This window comes from Pelodiscus sinensis, chromosome 19 (genome assembly GCF_049634645.1).
Source record: "Pelodiscus sinensis isolate JC-2024 chromosome 19, ASM4963464v1, whole genome shotgun sequence".
Classification (NCBI taxonomy): Eukaryota; Metazoa; Chordata; order Testudines; family Trionychidae; genus Pelodiscus; species Pelodiscus sinensis.
Genome location: NC_134729.1, coordinates 1807637 through 1835445, shown reverse-complemented (window position 1 = coordinate 1835445; position 27809 = coordinate 1807637). Strand labels below are relative to the sequence as shown.

At 51.1% G+C, this 27809-nt stretch overlaps 1 protein-coding gene across 2 annotated transcripts in view; it reads left to right on the top strand.

Moving 5' to 3' along the window:
* The window catches only part of SLC4A8 (solute carrier family 4 member 8), a 76630-nt gene extending 55694 nt beyond the window's left edge, over positions 1-20936 (top strand). For both annotated transcript variants that reach the window (XM_075901677.1, XM_006122693.4), the window contains exons 16-25: positions 1160-1321; positions 2294-2407; positions 4461-4622; positions 4767-5018; positions 8050-8118; positions 9611-9784; positions 10839-10976; positions 11866-11966; positions 14849-14951; positions 16415-20936. In XM_075901677.1, coding sequence (XP_075757792.1) covers positions 1160-1321; positions 2294-2407; positions 4461-4622; positions 4767-5018; positions 8050-8118; positions 9611-9784; positions 10839-10976; positions 11866-11966; positions 14849-14936 — 1260 coding nt within the window. In that variant the 3' untranslated portion in view covers positions 14937-14951; positions 16415-20936. The remainder of the gene's footprint in view (positions 1-1159; positions 1322-2293; positions 2408-4460; positions 4623-4766; positions 5019-8049; positions 8119-9610; positions 9785-10838; positions 10977-11865; positions 11967-14848; positions 14952-16414) is intronic.
* Positions 20937-27809: the final 6873 nt, after the last annotated feature.

The following is a 27809-nucleotide window of genomic DNA, read 5'->3' as shown; positions in this document are numbered from 1 at the left end:
CCATGGTGCAGTTTGGGTTTATGTGGGGCTTAACACAAACAAAACAAAACAACACAAACAAAAAAGTTGTCAATATAATGGCCATCTATTGATATGAGTTTTAGTAGTTAAATTCTTGGACTGTCATTGCTTATTAAAAGTGCTGTCATATAGGTAGAAATCGGGTAAATATTGCATTTCATTAATATCAGCAGAACTGACTTAAAAGGGGCCTGTGTGTTTAGTCTTGCCTTAATCTTTGTATTGATACCTGTCAGTGTGAAAGAAGCAATTTGCATATATTTGCATATATATTTGCATGTATATGCAACCACGCTTAAGTTGCGGCCCTCGGCATGTGCTGCGAGTATCATTGTGGTCCCCGGGGCTTCCAAAGTTGAGTAGCCCTGCTCTAAGGTTTCACAAAACCACTTGTTAATCTTGAAAACGTCACCCGGAGTGATGACTCTCAGCTGTTAAGTCTTTGCAGGGTGGAGACTTTAAGTAACTAATAGTTTGTTCCTATCAAGTTCAGAGTTAGGTGAGCAGAGGTCTTACTAAGGGTACGTCTAGGCTGCACAGCTGTTTTGGCATATCTCCGGTACCCCGAAATAGCTACCCCGTGTCTGCACAAGCCATCCGTTATTTCGAAATATTTTTCAAAATAACAGGCGCGCTCTTTCACCATCTCGGTAAACCTCAAGGGATAAGGGATGGCTCAAAGGAGCGCATTATTTCGAAATTTGGTGCTCTGTGTAGAGGCACCAAATAAGCTATTTTGAAATGCAAATGGCGTATCTAATTTCCAGTTTCGGGTGCTGTGTGGACGCACCTAAGTGATGTAGCCATCCCTTTGGGGCTTAAAATCTCTGAATGGAAAAGCGTTAGCGACCAAAACTTGTAACAAGAGGGTGTTAATATCCAGGAATCATTACAGCCCTTCTGAGCATTCCTACAGGGTGCTACCTATTGCATAATAAAGCCATATACCCTTAGCCAACGGCACCCTGTAGTCAGTGGCCTATGTAAGAATAGCAGGATTTATCGCTGAATGCTTTATCTCTTTCGACTATGCCTTTAAACAATCCCTTTATAAAGATGTCACATCTTTGGCCCATTGGCGGTGCCCCAAGGGCATCATACGTGTTTATGGTGGTGTCTTGGTTACCTGTTCCTCCAGGAATGTTGGGAAATGCATGGAGAATTTACCGGACCCGCCTGTGGGCATAACGGCCCCTACACACCAGATGTCCTCTTCTGGTCCTGTATTCTCTTCTTCACCACCTTCATCCTGTCCGGCACGCTGAAGATGTTTAAAACCAGCCGCTATTTCCCGACAAGAGTAGGTAGAAAAGAGTGGCGAACTGCCAACCCTTCTCTGTCCTGAAACACCAGCATTTCATGGCCTCTCTCCTTAGTGCACATGGCTGTGGGGTCTAACCAGTTCGGACACAGCAGTCGCTGTAGCGAACTAGCCACGTTGTTCTGAAAATTTAAATAATAGGGCGGCTACTGTTGTAGCCAACGAGCCACACTCAACCGGTCCAATAGCTACATGTGGCTAGTGGCTAGGGTGTTGGACACCAGGAGCAGACTGGCCCGGCGGGATACCGGGAATTTCCCGGTGGGCCGTCGTCCGATGGGCCGTTATAGCCACATGCCGTTGCCCTTCACTCCGAGCGGCTCCGCGTCCGTGCTGTATGCGGCATGCAGAGCCCGACCCGCCGCCTGCGCCGTGTGCCGGACATGACGCAGGGGGCGGGGCTTGAGGGGCACGCAGGGGTGACATCATGGGGAGGGTCATTCTCAACTCATTTCCTGGGCCTATTTTGATTGCCAGTACGCTCTATATGGCTATACATACCAAGGCTGTGAGGAAATTAGGATTGGTCATACATTTTGCTGTGTTTCTCTCATGTCTCCATCCTCCACTGTCATTTGGGTTTCTCAGGTAGAGTACATCGCCCATGATGCATCATGGCCAGGGACTCCCATGATACACTGCCACCCCCCTAAGAGGGAAGATCAGAGTGTATCATGGGAGATGTAGTTTGGGTTGAGAGCCCAGACCATGGAGGACAATGAGAGCTTGGGCATAGAACTACATCCCCCATGAAGCATCATAGCAGATTTTTCCAAATTGAAATAATAGGGGTTTGGCCTGAACTATCCTGTTTGACCCACAAAATGGTGCCCGAGAGAGGAACCCCCCCCCCCCCCACATTTTCCAGTTGTATTATGGAGGGGGAAGAATTCCAGTGGGAAACCCATTTGCCTTTGTCCAAACAAATGCCTCTCTAATTTCTCATCCCAGGTCCGAGCCATGACCAGCGACTTTGCTGTTTTCTTTACCATCGTCACGATGGTGGTTTTGGACTTCTTAATTGGCGTCCCGTCGCCAAAGCTGCAAGTCCCTAGTGTCTTCAAGGTAATCAAAGGGGGTCACGTGGGTTTGGTTTCACGGAACAGCTTGCACGTGTGATGGCCTTGGACCTTGTGAAAGGCAGTGTGGTCTAGCTCAAGGGGAGGGCGGGGGGGGGGGGGCGGGACCAGGGCCGCACTCTTCCATGATATTAATGGAGGAGGTGTGAGGTCTGGGATGGGAGCTCGGGGTGGAGGATTGGGGTAAAAGAGGGAGTGTGGGGTCTGGGAGGGTGTTTGGGTGAAGGAGGGGGTTGTGACCTGCGGCAGGGATGCAGGAAGGGGTTCAGGGGTTTGGGTTGTGACCTAGGGCAGGAGATTGGGGTGCAGGCTCTGGGAGTGGGCATGGGTGCAAGAGCGGGGATGCAGAGAGCTTGAGCGGTGAACCTGGGGCAAGGATGCAGGACGGGAGAGGGGAGGGGGACAGAGAGTTGTGGGAGGAGGGGTTGGGGTACCAGATATAGGCTTTGGCCAGGAGGCGCTTACATGAAGTAGCTCCCAGCCAGCAGCCCAGCAGGAGCATTGCAGGGGAGGGGGAGGGGCGGAGCCCTCCACGTGCTGCCTGCACCATGAGCATAGCCCAGGCAGCTCCCATTGGCCAGGTAGTGGCCAATAGGAGCTGCGAGACTGTGCTGATGGGAGGGGCAGAGTACGAAGATCTGGCCCACCCCCCGGTCTAATGGATGGCAGACTAGAAGTCAAGGACTGCAGGATTCTCTTCCTATTTCTGCACGAGGAGTAAGGGTTAGTGATTGAGGCAGGAGAAACTGAGACACGCTGCTGGAATCCATTCCCGGCTGTGGGATCTATTGGTTAGAACAGGGACACCTGGGGACCCCGGAGATGTGAGTTCTGTGCTGATTTTTTCCCTGACCCTCCTGAGTGATCTTGAAACTTCAACTCCAGGGTGGAATTTCAGAAGCCCCCAACTGACTGGGGGGGGGGTGTCGGTTTTGGAACAATGGGACTTATTCAAATGAGGGTCATCAAGCAAAATGGGAGAAGGAGGATGTGAAAAAACAACCAAAAAAAATTCATGTAATGGAGCGACCAGAGCTCTTATAATAGGGCAAACAACAGAGAGCAAAGACAGCCTGGTAAAATAGATGGGAACTTGGTGTTTGAAGGACACCAGCTCAATTCTCTGCTCTACTGCAGTACACAGTCAACCTGTGGAACTCCTTGCTAGGGGATGTTGTGAAGACCAGGATTTAAAACGGGTTCAAAAAAGAGCTAGTGAATAAGGAAAATGTATTTACTTGTTCCCATAACATAAGAACTAGGGGTCACCAAGTGAAATGAATAAGTAACAGGTTTAAAACATACAAAAGGAAGTTTTTCTTCATGCAGTGCACTGTCAACCTGTGGAACTCCTTGCCAGAGGATGTTGTGAGGACCAGGATTTTAACAGGGTTCAAAAAAGAACAAGATACATTCATGGAGGTTAGGTCTAGCAATGCCTATTAGCCAGGATGAGCAGGGACGGTGTCGCTGGCCTCTGTTTGTCAGAAGCTGAAGTGGATTACAGAGGAGGGATCATTTTGGTGATTCCTTGTTCTGTTCATTCCCTCTGGGGCACCTGGCATTGGCCACTGTCAGAAGACAGGACATTGGGCTAGATGGACTTTTGGTCTGTCCCAGTCTGGCCGTTCTGATGTTCTTACCACAGACTTTGTGTGGAACCTTAAGCAAGGTTGAAATGTTCAGAAATACCAAATTGATGTCGAAGCCTAAGTCCTGCTTTTCAAAGTGACTTAGGCACTTACTCCTAGAGCCTCAAAGATACGCAGGCACTGAACTTCTATCGGAATCCGTGAGCGTAAGGACGATCTTTGAGGACCTGGGCCTGAGGAGCCCAAATCGATGGGACTTCGGTTCCCAAGTGCAGAAATTAGTTTTGAAAATGTTCTCTCGAGTCCCACGGTCGAATGAAGACAGTAGCGCTGTGCTATCTTGCAGGTGGGGGTTGAAGGAGAGCATGGATCGAACCATGACTGAGGATGGTGCATTTGCCCCAACTAATGGCATTGATGCTGCTGTGTGTGTATGTTTTCCCACAGCCCACAAGAGATGACCGGGGGTGGATTATTAGCCCGATAGGACCCAACCCCTGGTGGACGGTGTTAGCCGCCATCATCCCGGCTCTACTCTGCACCATCTTGGTATTCATGGACCAGCAAATCACAGCGGTGATCATAAACCGAAAGGAGCACAAACTCAAGGTAACGGCGTTTTAGGAGCTCAGTGCGGGAGCCGGGTGAGGTTGTAACTTAAAAAAACAACCAGGAGTCCGGTGGCACCCGAGCGACGACCCACACTGGACAGACTTATTTCTTGTATGAATATTGGATTGTATTTTCCTGCAGAAAGGATGTGGCTACCACCTGGACCTTCTGATGGTAGCGATAATGCTGGGTGTGTGCTCTGTAATGGGGCTGCCCTGGTTCGTGGCTGCAACTGTTCTATCCATCACCCACGTGAACAGCCTTAGACTAGAGTCCGGCTGCTCAGCTCCGGGAGAACAGCCGAAATTTCTGGGGATACGGGAGCAGAGAGTCACTGGCCTCATGATCTTTGTGCTTATGGGCTGCTCTGTCTTCATGACCGCCGTGTTAAAGGTAAGAGAGCACAAAGCCCCAGAGTTCAGCAGGGCAATATGGATGTATATTGTGTTTGTGAAACCGCCACCGGGCAGGTTTGAACCTGGAACCTCAGCATAGGCACCTCTACAACTTGCACTATAAAGCCAGCTGGCTCTCAGCTCAGGCAATAAATTAAATACATGGAGATTGCCTATCTCCTAGAGCTGGAAGGGACCTTGAAAGTCCAGTCCCTTGCCTTCACAGCTGGACCAAGTTCCATCCTTGATGAATTTTTGCCCCAAACAGCCTCTTCAAGGATTAAACTCACAACCTTGGGTTTAGTAGGCCACTGCTCAAACCACTGAGCTATCCCCATAGAGCTCCCTTGTTCTTATCGCTCACTGTAAGTGGTCTAAGTGCCCCTCCCTGGGACAGTGACCCACTCTAGACGTATGGGTTACAATTGCACTGCGGAACTCACTGCCACATGATGGTTCTGAGACCAAGAACTTAGTAACATTCAAAGAGGAATTGAACATTTATAGGGATAACAATTATTATCCAGAGCTGTAACGGATAATGCAAGAAAAACAGATAGAGAATCTTATGCTGCCATTTTTGAGCCAATTTCTAACTATTAATTAAGACGAGCTTCATGGGAGATTATCCCACATTTGCCTATTGCTGGGTTCTTGCACTTCCTCTAGTGCGTCTGAGACTGACTCCATGGACCTCAGGTCTCATTCAGTCTGGCAACTCCCATGTTCCTACAAAAAACATTAGGGTATGTCTAGACTACAGGCTTTTGTCGATAGAGGCTTTGTCGACAGATACTGTCGTCAAAGCTTCTGTCGACAAAGAGCGTCTAGACGACATCCAGTTCTGTCGACAAAGCAAGCCACTTTGTTGACATGAAAGTAGACGCAAAGGACAGAGTAGACGCAATAACGCCTTCTGTCTACAGAACTCTGTCGACAAAAGGCGTTATTCCTCGTAGAATGAGGTTTACCACCATCGAGAAAACTACCGAGTTCTGTCAATGTTATATCGACAGAACTCGGCGGTAGTGTAGACCCAGGTATAGTTTTGTCGACAAAAGTCCACTTTTGTCGACAGAACCCTGTAGTCTAGACACATCCTAGAAGACTTTCCCAGCATTGCCCAGGTCCTTCGGGAGAGGGGTCTGGGGATGTGGAGTGTGGAGGGGTCTTCTCGGCAGAGCTTTCTCTTCCCCTGGCCAGTAGGGTTGCCAGGTGTCTGGTTTTGAACCCGACAGTCCAGTATTTGAGCTTTCTGTTCGGGAAACAAATTGAGAAAATAGAAATGAGACAATAGGAATGTCGGGGATTTTCTAAATAAGACGGAATGTAGATTGGGATGTCATGTCAAGTGTGTCCGGTATTTTCGTGGAAACCATCTGGCAGCTCTACTGGATTTTCTCTCTCCCAACCCCCCAGCTGGCACAGGGACCTCCTGTCTCCCCACAACCCTTCCCCCGGCTGCCAGGTGCCTTCTTTCTCCCCCTAACCGCCTCTCTCTCCCCCCCCGCCCCGCTGTGATGCAGCCAGGGCCTGGGGTGGGGGAAGGGTTTAGGGCAGCGGGGGCTACTTACGTGGCGTGCTGGCAGGCAAGATGGTGGTACCCTAGTCCCTCTGTCCACGCCCTTGGTGGTGCGGCTGCCCCCACTCTCAACATCACATCCCTTGGAACAGCCCCTCCCTTTCCATGTTATGGAAACCAGTCCCATTCCCAGCAGATCCCGTTGTCCTGGCACAACCAAACTCTGGCCTTGCTTGGAGTTAGGAGAGGAGGAGGCTGCCTGGCCAATGTGGTGGCCCTGGCTCTCACCGCTTAGGAGGAGCTCTTGAACAAACCGACTCTCAGGCAGACAGACAGACAGACAGACAGACGCATGTTTCTAAAAGATATCAAAGGATTACAAGGGGCATTCCCACAAATGGCAGCTCACCCTACCCACTTCTTCAGAACTGCCTTCCGACTTCCTTATTCACTTCCTCCACACCGGTCAGGACTTTATAGACCTCTCTCCTCTCCCCCACTACGTCGCCTCTTTTCTAAGTTGAAAAGTCCCCGTCTTTTTTATCTTTCTTCATAGGGCAGCCGTTCCCAACCCCTCGTCCTTTCTGCTGCCCTTTTCAGAACCTTTCCCAAAGCCAAGGTAGCTTTTTGGAGATGAGGCGGTCACATCTGAACGCAAGATTCAAGAGGTGGGCGTCCCATGGATTCATACCGAGGCAATATGATATTCTCTGTCTCATTCTCTCTCCCTTTTTGAAGGATTCCCCACAAGCTGTTGGCGTGTTTGCCGGCCGCTGTCCACGGGGAGGATGTTTTCAGAGAACTCTCCACCGTGACTCCAAGATCTCTCTCTGAAGTGGGAACAGCTAATTTAATCCCCATGGCTACGTCTACACTGACATGAACTTCCGAAAATGCTTTTAACGGAAAAGTTTTCCGTTAAAAGCATTTTCGGAAAAGCGCGTCTAGATTGGCAGGATGCTTTTCCACAAAAGCACTTTTTGCCGAAAAGCGTGGCCAATATAGACACGGTTTTCCACAAAAAAGCCCCGATTGCCATTTTCGCAATCGGGGCTTTTTTGCGGAAAACAGTACTATGCTGTCTACACTGGCCCTTTTGGGCAAAAGTCTTTCGGAAAAAGACTTTTGCCCGAACGGGAGCAGCATAGTATTTCCGGAAAAGCACTGATGATTTTACATGAGATCGTCAGTGCTTTTCCGGAAATTCAAGTGGCCAGTGTAGACAGCTGGCAAGTTTTTCCGGAAAAGCGGCTGATTTTCCGGAAAAACTTGCCAGTCTAGGCACAGTCCATCAGTTTGAGTATGGTTTCCAATGTGCATTCCTTTGCGTATGTCCACATTACAATTCACCTGCCTTTTTGTTGCCTAGTCCCCGAGCTGTTTCTGAGGTAACTTCTCCCACCCTCCCATCACCCCCAAAATCGTTCTGAGACAAAGCTGGAGCATGGAAAACGTAGCTTATCTAAAGGGCTGATATTTACTGTTCAAGAGTTTCTCTCTCTTGCAGTTTATCCCAATGCCGGTGCTGTATGGCGTGTTCCTTTACATGGGCGTTTCGTCTCTCGGAGGAATTCAGGTATGCGATTTTGTAGTGCCTAGCGGTCTGCTAGATAGCGCGGAAATGGCGGGACTCCTGAATTAGGGCTCACAAGACCAGGGGTGGGTAATAATTGTGCATTGGGGGAGCACTCCAAGATTTTGGTAATGGGTCAAAGGCCGTGTTTTCCAATGGAGGGGGTGCGGGGTCTGGGTTGGGTGCAGAAGGGAGCTCGGGGTAGGGGACTAGGGTGCAAGGGCGGGTGGGGTCTGAGAGGGAGTTTGGGTGCAGGGGCCAGGAGCGGGTGTGGGTGCAGGAGAGGATTCTGGCCTGGGGGAGAGGTTTAGGAGGGGGGTGCAGGGTCTGGGAGGGAGTTCTGGCATAGGATGGAGGGAGGGGAGTGCAGAGGGTTTGGGTAGTGACCTGGGGCAGCGAGCTGTGGTGCAGGAAGGGGTACCAAGTGCAGCCTGTGGCCAGGAGGCATTTACGTAGGCAGCTCCCAGCCAGCAGCCCAGCAGCACCCTCAAGCAGCTCCCAGCCTGGCCAGCAGGAGCTGAGAGATTGTGCTGAGGACAGGAGTAGTGTGTGAAGCCCCCCCCCTTGCATGACCAGAGAGTCACATGGAGCAGCCAGCAGCTTTAAGGGTGCTCCGTGCCTGAGGGCCCCAGCAGGGCAGGCTGTGGGCCAGATTGGAAAGCTTGGCAGCCTGGATGTAGCCTGTGGACTGTTTCTAGTCCACCCCTGCACAAGACCTAGGTCCTATTCCTGGCTATGGCCTTCTGGGCAAGTCTTTTCCTGTCCCGTGCCTCAGTTTCCCCATCTGTGAAAGGCTAATGACGCCACCTTTGTAAAGAGACCTCTAAGGCCTCCTGTAGAAGAGCTAGATGGGGCGTCTATTATGCTTGAGCTAAAGGACCGGGTCTGTTAGCTTACAGGCAGTAGTACCGGGGTCTCAAACTCGCCACCCATGGGTCATGTCGACTATATATTCACAATCCATCCTAGGGCAGCTGGTGGCCTGAGGAGGTGTGCCTATTCCCAAGCTCTGCCCCTTTCTTCCACCACCCTGCTGTCTGCCCCTAGCCATCCCTCTCCCAAGGCACTCATCCTCCGGGATTCCTGGGGGGGCCCCATGTCGGGTGGTCGGAGGCGGGAGAGGACAGGGTGGTGGCAGGAAGGGCCGGGGTTTGGGGGACGAAGATGAGCGCTCCCCCCTCTAAGCCACAGTCTCCTGGTGCGGATTGTGAATCTGCTCTCGTCTGTAGATGGCCATGGACTTGAGACCCCTGCAGTAGTAGAATCACAGACCTGTAGAGACACACGATGTAGCCACTGCAGGGAAGGGGTGGGAGGAGGAGCACAGACTCCCACTGATTTGCATATGGTAATTTACAGCCTCCTAGATTTTGTATTTTCAAGGAGAGGTTTCTATTTCTCTTTCCTGAGTGTAATTAAATCAAAAAACGCAAATCTTAGCCAGCGCTTGCAGGCCCCTGTGCTCAGAACGTCTTCTGTCCGTGGTCTTTTCCAGTTCTTCGATCGCCTGAAGCTGTTCGGCATGCCGGCCAAACACCAGCCTGACTTTATCTACCTACGGCATGTCCCCTTGCGAAAAGTCCACCTCTTCACCGTCATCCAGCTGACCTGCCTTGTCTTACTCTGGGTCATCAAAGCCTCTCCCGCGGCCATCGTCTTCCCCATGATGGTAAAAACGTTTTCTCTTTACCAGCGGGATGGGCGGCATCGATAGACACCTCGTCGGCTGCAGCGTGCGATGCACGGTTTTGTTCGAGAATCTGGAAGGATCTTGCAGTGTCTGGCTTGCTTCCCTGAGGGTCATCCTCACCCATATACAGAATTTGTAGGGGCATCCGAAAATTTGGGGCATCACTGGGTCTTAGTGACCACCTGCCTCTTCGGCTGTGTCTAGACTGCATAGTCTTCCGGAAAAAGATACACAAATTGTGAACCGCAATTTGTGTATCTTTTTCCACTTCTTTTTTCAGAAGAGGCTTTTCCGATATATGGCCTGTCTACACTAGGCCAAATGTCAGGAAAAACCCTTTTTCAGAGCATCCTTCTTCCTCGTAAAATGAGGTTTACAGAGATGCTGAAAAAATTCATTCGGAAGAGCAGACGCAGTTTAGACATATCCTTTCTGTCCCTGTTCTGGGGCTTTGTGTCCTCCGAAGAGGATCTAGTTAATGTGAAAGTGGCAAAGGCTGCAAATATATACAGGGAGTCTCCAACTTACGAACGGGCGGAGTTCCAAAAGTTCGTTGGAAAGTCGGTTGCTTGGAATTTTCCCATGGAAACACTGTTATAAAGGGTGATGAAGTTCCCACGCTAGCCCACAAAAGCCTATTTTGCCCATCACATAGCTGAAATACTGTTTGCAATGAAAAATAGTAGAAATAGTTTTTAATTGAACCTTGAATGCTGAATTAAACCTGAGGAAAGGCAGGTTTAATTGGAGGAGGATGAGGAGGTTGGTGGAGATTCGGAAGGGGACGTCTCCCACAGATTTTGCGCCATCCCCTATCGGCTAACCGTAACCGCTAAGTCTCACCCGTTAAGGGTAAGGCTTACCGGTGAACCATTCACATCCCTACTCTGACCCTGAAAACTGAGGGGGACCGTAACTGACTTGGTCCATTTGACCCGTTCGGATCCGGATCCACGTCACTGGGGAAGACTAGTCTGAAGACTAGCTCGGAGCCACCTTTGTACCAAATGGCTGTTCATGTGTATCCCTGCAGGTCTTGGCTCTGGTCTTTGTCCGGCAAGTCATGGATTTCTGTTTCTCAAAGCGCGAGCTCAGCTGGCTGGATGACCTCATGCCAGAAAGCAAGAAGAAAAAACTGGACGATGCCAAAAATCAAGCCAAGGAGGAAGAGGTAACGTTCAATGAGTGTGTGGCGGGGTGCCCTTGGGATTGTTCCCCGGTGCGCTGATCATGCCACTGACATCCGCCTTCTTGCTCTCTGGGATTCCCCACCACCCTGTCCTGCTGGGCCAGATCCTCTGCTCTCCCCCAGGCAAGGCACAGAGTTGGGGTTACCGCCCCCCTGCAGCGCAGTGCAGACACCAAACCACTTCCCCTCTGAGAGGACGCAGATCTAGGACTCAGCTCCCAGGAAACCAATCGCAAATGGGATCCAGACCCGCCCCCAAATAAACCTGCCTTTGTGTAAAAGTTTTACATAGGGAAAACGTATCTGGTAAGCTCCCTTTATCAATGAGAGAGAGATGCACACTGGGTGTTCCCCGCGGGTAACAATTATTTACACGGGACCTGATGGTAAGCAAAAGTGTTTTTTATTAAGTGCACACTGGAGGATTTCAGTTAGGGGTGGGCAATAATTTTTGAGAGGGGGGTCAAACCAAAGAAGGGCTTGAGGAGCCTGAAGTCTGAACCCCTCATCTCCTACTCCACCACAAAACAATGATTTAAGTGAAGAAAAACAAAACTTGGAGTTAAGGATCCGAGCAATGCTGGGTAAATCTTCCTGTCTGCTCGACAGGTTTTTATACCATACACATCTCTGTAGTATCACAATGCCTTTATAGCTGGTCACATGTGGTTTATCCTCTCATCCTGGACTGTCTTGTTTGGGCAGGTTTTTTTTTTTTATATACATGTTGCTATTGGAAGATCTAGCACCCTTTGTTCTCACGGTTCTATTTAACTTGTACCCTGGCCTGCAGAGAGAACCTAGTATGCCTACCCTTCATTTCTTCCACAACAGGGAAAGAACTTGTTTTGTTTGGTCGTTTTTTAAACAGGAGGCTGAGAAAATGATGGAAGCAGCTGAAGAAAATGTAATTCAGTTACCGTTGGGGAAAACGAAATATTTGACCGTTCCCGGACGAAATAACAATAGCAGGTACAATTCGCTAAGAAGATCCCCCCGGTATTAATAATTGTCACGTCCTTTGCTCCTCGTGTATCTTCGTGGCTCTGCTGTATTGCTGTCAATCCAAGCATCAGTGTTCTCGGCTGGCATCGTCCCCGCAGGCCAATGAAGCTGCATGTCAGTGTGATTTGGGAATTCATAGAATCCTAGAACCCCAGGGCGGGCAGAGACCTCAGGAGTCATCGAGTCCAGTCCCCTGCCCAAAGCAGGACCAACTCAACTCAATCAACCCAGCCAGGGCTGTGTCACGCCAGGACTTAAACCTCTAGAGATGGAGATTCCACCCCCTCCCTAGGGAACCCAGCCCAGCACTTCCCCACCTGCCTAGGGAAATTGTTTTTCCTAATATCCAACCTAGCCCTCCCCCACTGCAACTTGAGCCCATTGCTCCTTGTTCTGCCACCTACCCCCCCTGAGAACAGCCTCTCTCCAGCCTCTTTGCAACCCCCCTTCAGGGAGTTGCAGGCTGCTCTCAAATCCCCCCTCACTCTTCTCTTCTGCAGACTAAACAAACCCAACTCCCTCAGCCTCTCCTCGTCGGTCATGCGCTCCAGCCCCCGAATCATATTGGTTGCCTCTGCTGGACTCTCTCCATTGCATTCACATCCTTTCTATAATGGGGGGCCCAGAATTGGACGCAATACTCCGGATGTGGCCTCCCCAGTGCTGAATAAAGGGGAATAGTCACTTCTCTAGATCTGCTGGCCATGCTCCTTCTAATGTATTCCCTTGGAGCCTTTAAACATCCAAGCCCGTCATTATAACCCAACAATAAACAAATAGCTCGACTTTCTCCCAGTGTTGCCTATTTAAATGCCCTTGATATTCCAATAAACACAGAGGCCATTACTCCGTTTTGGACTCTCCGGGCAGATTGAGGGTGTAGAGAGAAACTCCAGCATCTGTAATAGTGTTCCTAACACGGACCCTTCCCTTGTTAACCGCTCAATAGGGTTGAGTTAATTGCAACTTTCTGTTTCACCCTTTTTACGATTTTTAAAAAATGAAGTCCATTTCAAAACAAACCAAAAAAACCGTACTTTTGAAATGAAAATGGCCGCGTGGTGTTCCGACCATGTCAAAACGGGAACGTGCAACGTTTCCCACAACGGATCCAATGTCGGGAAAAAAATCGGTTTCGCCGAAACGGCCCTTTCCGATGGAAAGCCATTTTGCCAACGTTTCCCCGACCGGCTCTGTCCGTAAGGAGAACGATGAGGGTGTGAAAGGTTTTTTCAAGAGCCGTCAGAGCAAGGCGCCCCATTGATCCGTGTTGACAACCCCCGCTAGGCAGAACCAAGTGGCTGACATGTCCTGACATGAAAGTGATGTGAGGGTTCTCACCCCTTCCTCATGGGAAAACCCACTGAAGCCAAGATCTGGCGGTGGATGTGACAATTAAGGTACCTTTGCATTTTGCGAGGAAGCTGTTTGGGGGGCAAGGCACCGAGCAGGGATGCGGGAGGTCCCAAATCTACACCTGGCTCTGCCGTTTGGCTGGGTGACTGGGGGGTCCCCTGACTCCCTTCCCCATCTGGGAAAGGGGGCAAATCGTCTCCCTTGGCAAAGTGCTGAGTGATCTTTAGCCGGAGAGTGTGATGTGGGAGCTGGAGCAGCCGGTTTCAAACTCCGGGCTGCAGGATTATTGGGCCCTGGCTCTCATGGCTGCAGGGGGGTCAGGTGAGCAGCGGGGGGGGGGCTGAGGCAGCTCCCTGCCTGTCCTGCGCTGCGCCCCAGAAGTGGCCGCAGTAGGCCCGGCTCTTAGGTGGGGGTGGGGTTGGAGCACAGGGCTCCGCCCCCTCCCCCGTCTCAGTCACTGTCTCCGCACTCCCATTGGCTGGGAACCTGCTGCTGACTGCTTCTGGGGGCCGCATGGTCTGCGGGACCAGGAGAGAGAGGAAACTGCTTTAGCCCCTCCCCCCCCGCCCACTGCACTGCTGATGGGGAGTCGCTCGAGGGAAGCCCCCCTGCCCTAGCCCTGCCCCCCAAAGCCAGAGCCCCCTCTTGCACCCCAAAACTCCCTCCTCAGACCCAGTCCGGATCCCACACTCCAATCCCATTCTGTTGGGCAGCAACGATTTTCTTCAGCAGAGAAAAAAAAGACGTGAAAAGCGCTGAGCTAGGTCCTATCCGGAAGGATTCCATTTCTTAGTCCCTTGGCTCCATCAGCACAGGCGTTAAGAGCAACCCCCCGGCAGCATCGGCTTCCAAGACATGCATCATGCCCCCTGCTCCTCTGCTGGATACGCTGCTGCAGTCATTTTCCCGCTTGGCGGCTGCCCTGTGGTTTCCAAACTCGCAGGAAACTCGATCTGTGGGGCTCTACTTCTTCCGAGCGCACCCGGCAGTCCTCTGCTCTCAGTTGAAGTTTCAAGCCCTCCCAGACCAGCCCCCTCTCTGGTGCCCCCAGACTGGGACGGTCAGATGAAGGCTGCCCGAAGGATCAACCGGTTTGCTCTTTGCACTGGGGACGCCCGAGTTAACAAAATGGGCGCGTAGACCATGAAGCCATGTGCTGACTCTGTGCAGGGCATCACATTTCACACAAAAGCTTTCTTCAAGAACAGCTGGATGCAGTTCTGCCATATTGGGTCCTGTCAGTGTTCCCTCTAATTTTTGCTCCTGTGTGCAGAATAAATTTTGTTATATGCACAGAGGCATGCACAGATGTGCACCACCTGTGGGCACCCATCACTCCCAGCCCGCCCCGTAGAGGCTCAGCCCCTCTCAGGGTTGGTTCCTAAAGTCAAGGGTTCATGTGGGCAGGCTTGTCGACTTCAGGTGCTTAAAGATAAGCCCGCGCTTAAGCCAGCAGCGATCCTGGTGAACTTGGCCTCTCCTGTTTGTTGCAGGGACGACCCTTCAGAGATCAACATCTCCGACGAAATGCCTAAGACGACTGTCTGGAAAGCTCTCAGCATGAATATAGAAAAACTCTAAATCCAGTGAGAAGAGGTAAAACAGGCAGGGCACCTTTTTGGGGTCGGGGCGGGGGGGAGGTGCTGACCCACCAAAAAATCAGTCGGGAGGCCGCACACAAGTGAGAAACAAAAAAACCTTCCCTGATGTGGGCCCCGTCTAAGGAGGAGAAAGACCCTCCCTCATTTCCCCCCCCCCCACCAAAGCCGGGAGGGGTGGGGGGGATCAGGTGTGTAGATTTTGTGTGCTTCAGCCCCATGGAAGGATGGCAGGGAGCTGGAGTACAGGCATGGGCTCCCTAATGTTGGGGAGGGGGAGCCCTGAGCCTTGGGGGATGGATCTAGGCAAGCGAGGGCGGGGGGGAGAGAAACGCATTCAGCTCTCGGTCCTTAGGTTCCCCACCCTGAGGTAAAGCAATGGGCTGATCAGAGAGAACTAGGGGACACCCAATGAAATGAATAGGCAGCAGGTTTAAAACAAGCCAAAGGACATTTTTTCTTCACACAGCGCACAGTTAACCTGTGGAACTCCTTGCCAGAGGATGCTGTGGAGACCAGGACTTTAACAGGGTTCAAAAAAGAACTAGCTAAATCCATGCAGCTTAGGGCCATTAGCCAAGATGGGCAGGAACGGTGTCCCTAGCCTCTGTCAGAAGCTGGGAATGGACGACAGGAGAGGGATCACTGGATGATTCCCTCCTCTGTTCACTCCCTCTGGGGCATTGAGCATTGTCAGCAGACAGGACACTGAGCTAGAGCGACCTTTGGTCTGACCCAGTGTGGCCGTTCTCATGTTGTTAACGGAGCCGTGGTCTTCCTTGGCACAGTGTCACGCCAGTGCGACGACGCAGTCGGAGTTCCCTCATTCCTGCACCCCCGTAGCAGCCAGAACAGACTCTGCCAGTCGTAGAATAGAGAGGGGTTTATTGTTCCTTCAGGATACAGGATACAGCACAACACAGGGCCAGGATGCCTCAGACCCTAGGGTTAGGGTCCATCGCCCCTAGGCCCCCCCACTTCGCCTGTTCTCCCCATGCTTCCCAGACAGCCTCTGTCTCCCCACAAGGCCCTGCCCCCCATCCAGGTGCTGGTCTCCGCCTTCCTCCCTTTGTCTCTCTCCCTTGGAGGCTGAGCCGGGGTGTCTGGGTTAATCCACATTTGGGAGAGTCAGTGAGAATCTCCCGTCCCAGCGCAGGGGGACCCCGGGTCACAGAGCAGACAGCCCCCCCACTACGCCACAGCGAGTTGGATGGGTGTGAGCGTGTGGGCATGAGACACACCCAGAGCTCGCTTGCAGGTTCCCTGATCTGCTGGAAAGATTAAGCAAATGCCCCGTTCCCTAGAGGAGTAACCGGGGGAGCAGGGGGGAATATCCGTGAGATAAGCTGTACAGAAATCCACCCCCTGCCTGTGCAGTTTTCCCACAGGCAGGCACGGACCAGCCACTGGCAGCCAATTTGGCCGTCTCTTGCTAAGGAGGCTCCGTCTCTCTCCGCGTAGCTTCTCCACGCAGGGACCTTGACTTCGGCGGAGGCGAGGGTGAAGATGACTCAGGGACGAGCCAAGACGGACGGCCACGGGGAGACGCGACTCGGAAAACCGGCGCCACGACACAAAAGCGCCGCTCTCCTCGGGTGCTGTTTTCCTGCGAGTAGCTGGATTCCCATTAAACCCATTCAGATCTTTGCGGTGAGCTGCGGCGTGCTTCGGCGGGGCCGGATTCTCTGCGGAGCAGCGAGCGGAGGTGCCGCCAACGATGGTTCAGTGTTACGAAGCCTCCCTCTGTGTGTGTGTGTGCGCGCGCGTTTCCTCTTCTCTTCATGGTTAGACCGCACAGCCCTGGAGCGTTACTGATTTTTTTCCCCCCCAATCTGGTTTTCTTTGAAAAATATAAAGGCGGAAAATACACAAGTGCTTTTTCTGGACGTCTTGGGCCACCCTCCTCGCCTTGTTCTTCACCCGCTGGTGACTGGGCCGGTGGGGGGCCTGGGGTAAGTTTCGGCAGCAATTTCTCTCTCCTCTTGTGTGTTGTCAGAGGTGGCACGGGGGCCGTCGACTCCGTGAGCTCTCCAGGGCTGGAGCACCAGTGGGGGGAAAAGTAGTGGGTACGCAGCACCCATCAGCGAGCTACCAATCAGCTCCTCCCTCTCCCTGCCCAGCACCGCCCACCTTCTGGGGCCACCAATCATCTCCTCCCCTCCTCATCCAGCACCGCCCACCTGCTGGGGCCACCAATCAGCTCCTCCCTCTCCCTGCCCAGCACCTTGCGCCTGCTGGCAGGCCCCACCAATCAGCTCCTCTCTCTTCCCGCCATGTTCCTCCCCCCAGCTCCCACCTTCCTCCCCTCCCCCCAGCACCTCCCACCCACCGGCGATCAGCTGCTTAGCGGCGTTGTGGAGGTGCCGGGAGGAGGCGGGACAGGAAGAGGCGGAGCAGGAGTGGGGGAGGGGTCGGAATGGGGCGAGGAGAGCGGAGGGGAGAGGCGGGGCAGGGTGGGGCGTGGGAGGGGCGCGGGTTGAGTATCCTCAAGGAAATTCGAGAGTCGGCGCCTCTCGTGGCCACACGCCCCTGCCGCGACAGCCCGTGGGGGTCCGGCCCGAGGCAGCAGGCTGGCGTTGACGCACACGCCCCTTCTCCTTTCGGCTGCCGCGCTCACAGTCTGGCCGCTCCCGCCCGGATCCAGCAAAGCAAAGTCGGCAAATCCAGTGTTCAGCCGGTCGGTGCCGCGTTTAGGAGTGACTCTCCGGGGGGACTCAGGCTTCTGAGGGCCTAAATCCCTTTTCCCATGACACTTCCGCTCCTAAATCAACGAGGCGCTGCAGCGTTGAACTCCACGCCGCCTCGAAACGCCTTCGGAAAAGCTCTGTGTGTCGGGGGCTGGGAATGGGCGACGGGAGGGAGCACTTGGTGACTCCCTGTTTTGTTCGCTCCCTCTGGGGCACCGGGCATTGGCCACGCTGGGCTGGATGGGCCTTGGGTCTGACCCGTCTGGCCGTTCTTGTGCTCTTAAACCAGGCTTCATCTGAGGCCCGTGCACTCACGCTAAGGGAATGGGAGCAGTGTAGGGATGGAAGGGACCGCGAGAGGCCATCTAAACCCATCCCCCCGGTCTACAGTGTAGCAGGGACGCCCGAGCGGGGAGGGTTGTGTCCGCGGGCGACTCCAGGTAGCGCCGTGGCCCGGAGGGCAGCCTCGGCAGGCTGCCGTCACTTTGACAGGCCCAGGAGGGTTTCTCAATGACAGCAGGGACCACTGTCATCCCTGGAGGAGCCCGGGAGGAGAAAGGGGAAAGGTAGTAACAGCTGCTCCGCCAAGCAACAGGTAAGATTCTGGGTGGTACCTCTTAGAAGCTCACCTGTTGACTCTCGGGGGGGGCTAATCAGAGGCCTTATGACTGCACAAATTACTACCCCAGGAGGGGCGACCAAAACCTGAGCCCTCCGGAGTCCTGCCACCCCAGGCAGGGAAGGGGGGCAAAACCAAAGCCCCAGCCCCGCTGTCCCAGGTAGGGGGACCAAAGCTGAAACCTAAGGGTGTCAAGCCCAGGAAGGGGGCCTGTAACCTCTGGCTTTGTCCCCAGGCCACAAGAAGTCCACTGTGACCCCAGGCGACCCCATTCATGACCAACATCCCCGCTAATCTTTTCCGCCCCTGTGCGGAATAATTTTTTTCATGTGCACCAAGGCGTGAGCAAATGTGCACCATCAGTAGAAACAGAAAACCAAGCTGTGGGCGCTCTGCTGATCAGCTTACAGGGATCACTGATTGGGGTTCCCTTTGGCATCCCGTCCTATGGTTTGGGCACCAACATCCTAGTTCAACAAGGGGTTTAAATACTTTGCTGAATCTGCGCTCCGTTCTGCTGTTCTGACTTGGCCCAAACTCAGCTCCTGTCGATGTCAATAAGTGAGTCACTGAAGTTAGATTTTTCCAGATCAGTGTGTAACAAGCGCCTGGCGTCTCTAGTGACTGATCTTTTTCTGGTTGGTTTTGTTTTATGAAAGCTGAAGTTTTTGCAGAACGTGACTCCGGACGCAGGAGATTTCAGGAAACCACCAGAGTCAGCGTCACTGATCAGCTGCCATCTTCACTGCCCATGTTTTGAACAGGCTTCTGTTTTCTACTATGTCTCACAACTGGCTGACTTATTATCTAACAGCAATGACTAGGGATCAAAGGGTCAGAGTGGACCACAAGCTAAATAGGAGTCAACAGTGAGACACTGTTGCAAAAAAAGCCAACGTGATTCCGGGAGGCATGAACAGGAGTGTTGTGAGCAGGACCCAAGAAGTCATTCTTCCGCTCTTCTCTGGGCTGGTTAGGCCTCAGTTGGAGTTTTGTGTCCAGTTCTGGGCACCACATTCCAAGAAAGATGTGGAGACATTGGAGAAGGTCCAGAGAAGAGCAACAGGAATGATGAAAGGTCTAGAGAACATGAGCTGTGAGGGAAGACTGAAAGAATTGGGCTGGTTTAGTTTAGAAAAGAGAAGACCGAAAGGGGAACATGATCACAGTTTTCAAGTATCTAAAGGGTGTTACAAGGAGGAGGGAGAAACATGTTTTCTCCTTGGCTTCTGAGGACAGGACAAGTAGCAATGGGCTTAAATTAAGAGTGCTTAACACGACGAAACTGTCCGAGTGGTTAAACACTGGAATAAATTGCCCAGGGAGGTTGTGGAATCACTGGAGACATTTAAGAGCAGGTTGGACAGACGCCTGTCAGGGACAATCTAGGTATTTCTTAGCCCTGCCTTGTGTGCAGGGGGCCAGACTAGATGACCCGTGTTCCTTTCCCTGCTTCTGCTACGCTATAACAGATTTGTCCGTTCTCTGGCAATTCTGAAAAATAGAACAGCAAGGAAATGAAAATGATTCCCCACCCCCTGCAAAAGGACTCTTTTGATGAACGGGAAACTATATCGATTTTGAGTATTTTCATTTAAAAAAATCCAGTGGAAGGAAAATTGGACACCAAAAGTCATTTCAACTTAAAAAAAAACAACCCAGCATGTGCTTTTCCCTGCCACCCACGGGGTGAACAGTGGGGATGTCCCGACATCTGTATTTTTTTGACTCCAAAGCACTTTGTCAGCAATGCTGGCCACAGAGAGCAGCATCAACCCAAGCGTCTGCAAACCCCAGGGCATGGGCATCCCGGGCATGGGCACGCAGCGCCACCCCTGGGTGCATGGCGCATGCGTGGGCCCGCCCCCCCAAGGAGCATGGGCCTGCCCCCCCTGGGAGTGCGGGCCCGCCCCCAGGGTGCACGTCGCATGCACTGCCCAGCCCGGCCCGGCCACCGCTGCTGGCACGTGTGCTGGGCCGTGCAGGGCCCCGCGGCCGTGGGGGGAAGGGTGCTGCTGGCCGGCGCCGCGGGGCTGGCACTCTGGGAGCCGGGTGCACGGTGTCTCTTACAGCTACCATCGGGCACCCCCCATCAGCTGGCGCCCCGGGCAGCTGCCGGCTCGCCCACTCCTCGGTTCGGCCCTGGCAAACCCCCACGGGATAACTTCTCTTGTGGGCGCAGACAAAGAAAAAAGAGACAGCAGCGTGCCAGAGACCAGAGTAACCTGTGATTAACCCCGCCAGCCCCCAAAGCCAGCCACGGCACCAAGGGCAGCTCCAAATGCAGCAGCCAGTCCCAACACCCCGGCGGTCAGCAGTATCTCGAGTGGCAACGAGGGGTGAATGCAGAGCAGGAATGTTCATGCTGCTGGTCTTAGCCCCGCAACCTAATTCCTGGGAGCCTAAGTCAGTCGACCTGAGTGCTGAGACTCCGGCTACATCTAGACAACACCTCTCTGTCGACAGAAGTAGATTAGGCACTTTGAAATTGCTAATGAAGCAGGGATTTAAATATCCCCACGCTTCATTAACATAAACATGATTTTTTCGAAATGGAGCTTTTTCAGAAAAAAACAAAACGGCGGTCTGGATGCAGATCTGTCAAAAATAAACCCAATTTCGACAGGGATAGAAATGTAGCCGTGTTAGTCTGGTGTAGCTGAAACAAAATACAGGACTATGTAGCACTTTAAAGACTAACAAGATGGTTTATTAGATGATGAGCTTTCGTCTGGCCCACGAAAGCTCATCATCTAATAAACCATCTTCTTAGTCTTTAAAGTGCTACATAGTCCTGTATTTTGTTCCAATTTCGACAGATCCTGTATTCCTCAAAAAATGAGGTTTACAGGATCTGTCGAAAAAGGGTTTATTTTCGACAGATCCGCATCTAGGCTGCCGGATTCTTTTTTTTTTTAAACCGTTTCGAAAAAAAGTGGTGGCCATGTTTATGCTAATGAAGCATGGGATATTTAAATCCCTGCTTCATTAGCAATTTCGACCTGCCTAATCTACATCTCTCTGTCGACAGAGAGGTGTAGTCTAGACACACCCTCCGTGTCATGACTTTCTCGTTGTCGACATGATTCGGGGGCTGGAGCACATGACCAACGAGGAGCGGCTGAGGGATTTGGGCTTGTTTAGTCTGCAGAAGAGGGGGGGGGGGGGAATTGAGAGCAGTCTCCAGTTCCCTGAAGGGAGGTTTCAAAGAGGATGGAGAGAGGCTGTTCTCAGGGGGGGCAGAACAAGGAGCAATGGGCTCAAGTTGCAGTGGGAGGTCTAGGTTGGAGATTACGTAAAACGATTTCCCTAGGCGGGTGGGGAAGCGCTGGGCTGGGTTCCCTAGGGAGGAGGTGGAATCTCCATCCTAGGGGTTTTTAAGTCCCGGCTTGACAAAGCCCTGGCTGGCAGAACTGGCCCTACCATGAGGGGAACTGAGGCAGCCGCCTCATGAGCCAAACTGGAGGCGGGGGGGAGTGCCACTAAGACCCAGAGTGTAGAAAATTGTGTCTGCTGCTGGTTCATCTGTATTCTCTCTGGGTATGTCTACACTACAGCACTAATTCGAACTACTTAATTTGAACTAGGCGTTAGTCCTCGTAGAATGAGGTTTACCTAGTTCGAATTAAGCACTCCGCTAGTTCGAATTAAGTTCGAACTAGCGGTTTGTATGGGTAGCGCCTATCAAAGTTAATTCGAACTAACGTCTGTTAGTTTGAATTAACTTTGTAGTGTAGACGTAACTTTCAGGGCAGAGGGTAAGTGTTACTTAACATTTTTGAACAAGGCATTTTAAGTTGTTAGTTCTCCTTTATTGGGGTAGGTAGCGGAGCAGTCCCATGAGAGGAGGAGAAGAAGGAGGCAGAATTGAAACCTTTCACAGGTTTGGCCCAAGCGAAGGGGGGTGGGGGTATCACTTGAGCGCCCCACCTCAGGTGCCAGAATGTTGTGGGCCGGTCCTGCCTGGCTGGGAGGGTTGAGTTGGGGCTGGCCCTGCTTTGGGTAGAGGGCTGGGTTCGATGACTCCTGAGGTCTCCTCCAGCCCTAGGGTTCTATGATTCTATGATCCTTGGATGGATTCAGAACAGAGCCCAACACGGCTGTTGCCCCCTGAAAGACCGGAGGCCTAGATGAGTTTACTGCCGCAAAAGTGAAAACTTCCACCACATTCTGAAGACGAAAAATCCCATGAAGATTATTCTGGGCTCGTTCCGCTTGAAGGAAAATGGAAACTCTTTGCACCTCAGAGTGATCTGGGGCTGGAGGCTTTGAATTAAAGCCATAGCAAAGGACACAGTTAACCTGTGGAACTCCTCGCCAGAGGAGGCTGTGAAGGACTGTAACAGAGTTTAAAAAAGAGCTAGATAAATTCATGGAGGTTAGGTCCATACAAGGCTATTAGCCAGGGGGTAAGGAAGGGTGCACCTGGCCTCTGTTTGGCAAAGGCTGGAGAAGGGTGGCAGGAGACAAATTGCTTGATCATTGTCTTTGGTCCACCCCCTCTGGCACTGACCACTGTGGGCACACAGGACACTGGGCTAGATGGACCTTTGATCTGACCCAGTCCGGCTGATCTTAAGTTCTTATGCTCCCAGCTCCCAGCCACGCTGCTACCCCATCACCTGGTAGCTGCCCGGGGTTGCTGCGGCTATGTAAAGGGTTTGCAGTGCCAGCCCTTGCAGGGGTAGTGCCGTGACCTGAAGCCCTTTCAATAGCCGCAGCAACGTTGGGCGGCTCCCAGGCAACGTGGTGGCGATGGAGCCATGGGCTGCGAGCCCTTTAAACCGCAGGAATTTAATGGACTTGTGGCTCGTGGTCCCACGGCTACCGGGGCTGTGAGCCATTTACATAGGATCCTGATATAAATAAAAAGTTTCCAGATGCAGTCTGCCGGCCGGATCAAGTGTTCGGTGGGCCGGATGCGTCCCCTCGGCTGGATGTGGCCCCCGGGATGCATCTTTCCCATCCCTGTTGTAGGCTCTTCCCTTTTAATGGAGGTGTTAGATCGGTGCTAGTCCACCTTTCCAACAGCCCCAAATTGCCTTATTTCAATGCGACTAGTTTGGAGTGTGCCAAGATCTGACGTCCCTTGTGATGACTGCTCCTGCCTCTTAACCAAAAGCCTTAGCTTAAGAACAAGGCTTCAGACGCTCACATGCAGATAGACTGTGAGTTTGAGTTTTGGTTTTTATACCCCTGTAATTAGTAAAATGGCAAGGATACACCACAATGCTTAAAACAGAGGCCTTTACAGGCAGGTCTGAATGTCTGTGTCCTAACAATGTGAATCCAGTGAACATTAACGTAGAAAAAATAGGATTCCGCCCCCCACCCCCGCGCAGATCTGTCCTTTTCAAAATCTCCTGATTTGAATTCATCTTGTGCTCCGGGGCTAACTCATGATTTTTGACTCTTGTTGGTTGATCATACTGTAAATACGCCGTGGAAAGATTTTCAAAGACACACGTGGCGGTTTGGTGCCTAACTCCCATTGCCAGATGAGAAATTCACCTCCTAATTGTCAAGGACAATTTTCCCCGGAGCAAAATGTACCATTCCCGCCAGCTGTTTTACATCGGTACCGCTTTTCCTTTTAAACCCCAATAGTACGAAGAAACAGATTTGGTGCAATACAGCTGATGTCTAAAGGGTGGATTCTTTTACCGTGCCGTAGGTTCGTGTCTTCGCTTGCTCTTGTAAGGCATTTTTAAATCGTCCGCTGTAATCTGAGGGATCTAATTTGTGCGATTTTTTTGGTTTGGAGACTGACAAAGGCTGGGAGGAATTAGGCACTGAAGTTCTCTAAGGGAATCTGATGTCTAATTCCCTTAGGTCCCTTTGAAAATACTTGCTAAAATGAAATGCGTAATAATCCCTAAACAAAGAAGGAAAAAAAATGTAAAAAAAGGTGCTGGCACATTTTTTCTACTATATTTTTTTCCTCCTCGTACGCTACATGTAGAAACGGAGAAATTTATTTTCTTTCTAGAGATACTGAAATATATTTATTTTGTTGTAAGAGATGATGTAGTTTGCAAACACTCCATATTGTAAATAAGACTGGAAAACAAAAGTGAACTCTGTGTTACTGACAATTAAACCATTTGCTAAAAGTCCGTCGGGTGATTGGATTGATTTTATTTCCGGGCTGGGGGCTTTGTTTGGGTTTGTTCTGTAAAAAAAAAAAATGTTGTCTTGTGGTTCATGTCTGTGAAATGTTGCTTGGTGATTGTGGTACCTCAGCAGTCGGAACGGTGGCTGTCTTTGATTTATCTGTAGCGCATCAGAAATAATGGAAAAAATAATAAAATTTTTTTTGTTTGACCCCATATGCCACCTTCAATGTGTTTGAAAGGAAAAAATTGTGCTGGTGGAGAGAGAGAGGGGTATACGAGGGGGCTTTCCAGACAGAGTTTGAGTAAGAAGCAAGGCATGGGGGAAAAAGGGAATTGAGTAAACTGTGCGGAGGTGGACTTGGGGACATACCCAAAGGGAACCACAGAAGCGTTTGGCTGTTTCTCTGTTTTAAGGAGGAAGAGCAATGCACTAAGGAACTCAGTTTTGGGGGCACTGTACATTCTGGGGGCACTGTCCCGATGAGTCCTTAAGCTCGTGCGTAACTTTAAGCAGGTGAATAGCTCCATTGAGTCCAAGCGTAGAATCCTAGAACACTAGAACTGGAAGGGATCTCGAAAGGTCATCACGTCCAGTCCCCTGCCCTCATGGCAGGACCGCGCACCATCTAGATCATCCCTGACAGGTGTCTGTCTAACCTGCTCTTGAATATCGCCAGTGATGGAGATTCCACAACCTCCCTAGGCAATTTATTCCAGTGCTTAACCACCCCGAGACTTAGGGAGTGTTTCCTAATGTCCCACCTGAACCTCCCTTGCTGCAATTTAAGCCCGTTGCTCCTTGTCCTACCCTCAGAGGTCAAGGCTAACAATTTTTCTCCCTGCTCCTTGTAACACTCTTTTAGGTACTTGAAAGCTGTGATCATGTCCTCTCTTGGGCTTCTCTTTTTCAAACTAAACAAAGCATGTTAGAAGTTGCTTAGGGTGGTGGTTCTCATCTCGTTTCAGTCCACGGACCACCAGGCCAATCACAAAATTTTCATGGACCACCTGCTTTTTGAGATATGATAAAAAAGAACAGACAACGAATATTTTGGTTTGAAATCTATTTCTTACGAACAGATTTTTGGTGCCTGCTCATGCCATGTGACTTTGGACAATGTTCCTGTAGACCACCGAAAAAGTCACCATGGACCACCAGTTGAGAACCACAAGCTTACGGTAACATGCTCAAAAGCCACACAGGAGCCTGGAATCCATCGAGTTTGAAACGTAGTCGCCGAAGTCGTGACGTTTGAAAATGGAATGGAGGCGCCTGAATCCCATTGGGGCTTTATGGTGGAGAGTAGACACTGGGTCTAAGATATTTAAACAGGAAGCTAACATTAAACCCAGGCCTTTTAACTTTCTGCTTAGGGAAAGGCACAGAAATCCATGGACTGGCTTGCTGGCACAACACCCGGCAAACACCTACCTGAGTCGAGGCCTGGGGGTTCTAACAGAGATCCAAATTAAAATGCACAGTGAATGTAACCTGTTTTGCTGGTTCTTCTGGGCACGGGACACAGCCGCGTGCAGCGGCTGTATTGTGTCTGCAGGGGGAGTGTATGTAACTGGGAAAAAAAACAAAACGCAAAAGGACAGTAAAGGTGTCATAGCAGAGGCGAGAAAGTTTTGCCCCTAATTATGGCACACGGCAGTGAGATTTTTTGTCATTTAACTTAGGGGGCTGGAGAGGGTTAGTGAAAGAAGCGGGTGGGTGATTCTCCGTTGGGTTGTGTCATTGTAGGGCAAGAAATCATCTGATGCCATCAGCTAAGCCAGCCTCTTCCCACTGAGTCCCATCAACACCGTTCTCAGCTCTTCTAACCAGATTTATATTTTCCCCATCCATGCTTAACTTTGCAGCTCTACTGCACAATGGGCTGCAGTGAGATCTTCCACCCCCGTCTCTAGGAAGACCTTGAATGAGCTGGTCCTGGCAGGGTGGCATATTGTTACAAGGAGGAAGGAGAAAAAATATTCTTCTTAACCTCTGATATTAGGACAAGAAGCAATGGGCTTAATCTGCAGCAAGGTCAGCTGAGGTTGGACACAAGGAAACGTTTCCTATCGGGGTGGTTAAGCACTGGAATAAATTGCCCAGGGAGGTTGTGGAATCTTGATCATTGGAGGATTTTTCAGAGTAGTTAGAAAAGCATCTATCAAGGATGGTCTAGATGAGGTTTGGTCCAGCCGTGAGTGTAGGGGACTGGACTAAATAATCTCTCAAGGTCTTTTCCAGTCCTGTGCTTCTGTGTCTAACTTTTTAAGTGTATGGGCAAAAGTTTTTTCAACAGTGCAAGAAGGAAGTTGGATGCCTGACCTTTAAATGACAACGGGCAATCCTGTGGTACCTCAAAGACTAAGGCTAGGTCTACACTCAAAGGGAAGGTCAAATTAAGATATGCAACTCCAGCTACATTAATTACATACTTGATTCGAGTTTCCCCACTATCACCACAGCATGAGCCCCACAGAAGCGACCGCGTCCGTCAGCTTCCCTTACTCCTTGTAAGAGCAGGAGTAACGGGGGTGCCCTCTGAGTTTGATTTAGTGGGTCTTGACTAGACCTGCTAAATCAAACTCCGGAAGACTGATTGTGGCAGCAGCGATCTTCCATGGAGTGCAGATATGGCCTAACGGAGTTATTTGAGAATAAACATTCGTGGGTAAAACCACTTCGTCAGATGCATAGAACCACTTCATGTATCCGACAAAGTGTCGTTTCCCCAGGAAAGCTTATGCCCAAATAAATCTGTTAGTTTTTAAGGTGCCACTGGATTCCTCACTGTGTTTGCAGAAACAGACTAACACAACCACCCTTTTATGACTTCCTAAATGACAGTGGATTCTTGCAACTTCTAATGAATTAAAAGACCCCAAAGAAGTTGGAATCCACCAGTCTACTGGTGGCTGCAATAGGCTATTATTCTAACTGCAACTCACCTCTATTTTATTCTATGGAGTGGCTCAGGAGGGACAATTTATTTTATTTCTGGTTTAGATTCACTTCTTCCCCCTCCACAGTTTCAGAAAGGGGCGAGATGCCTTTAATAAACTCAAGATTCAGGAATGAGACGATCAAGCACTGTAAACCAAGGAGAATTTCTACAAAACCTAATGAAGCTACCTCTGATTTGGGGGCATGCATGATGATGTTTTCGCCCCACAACAGCCTGAAAACTGGAAGAATTTGTAAATCAAGGTGAGAGCCTCGGAACCCAACGGTAAACCAAAGGTCTCAAACTCCTGGCTGGTGTGATTGAGCAATCCGACCTGGGACTCCCAACAGGTCGTGGGGGGAGAGCTGTCCATTAGCGGCCCCCATCTACCGTCGCTTTACCCTCTCCCCCCGCCACTTAGGGTACCCAAGTTGGTTTAGGAAATGCATAAAGCAGGGGTGGGCAATAATACAGTGGTGGTTCGTCTGGCAG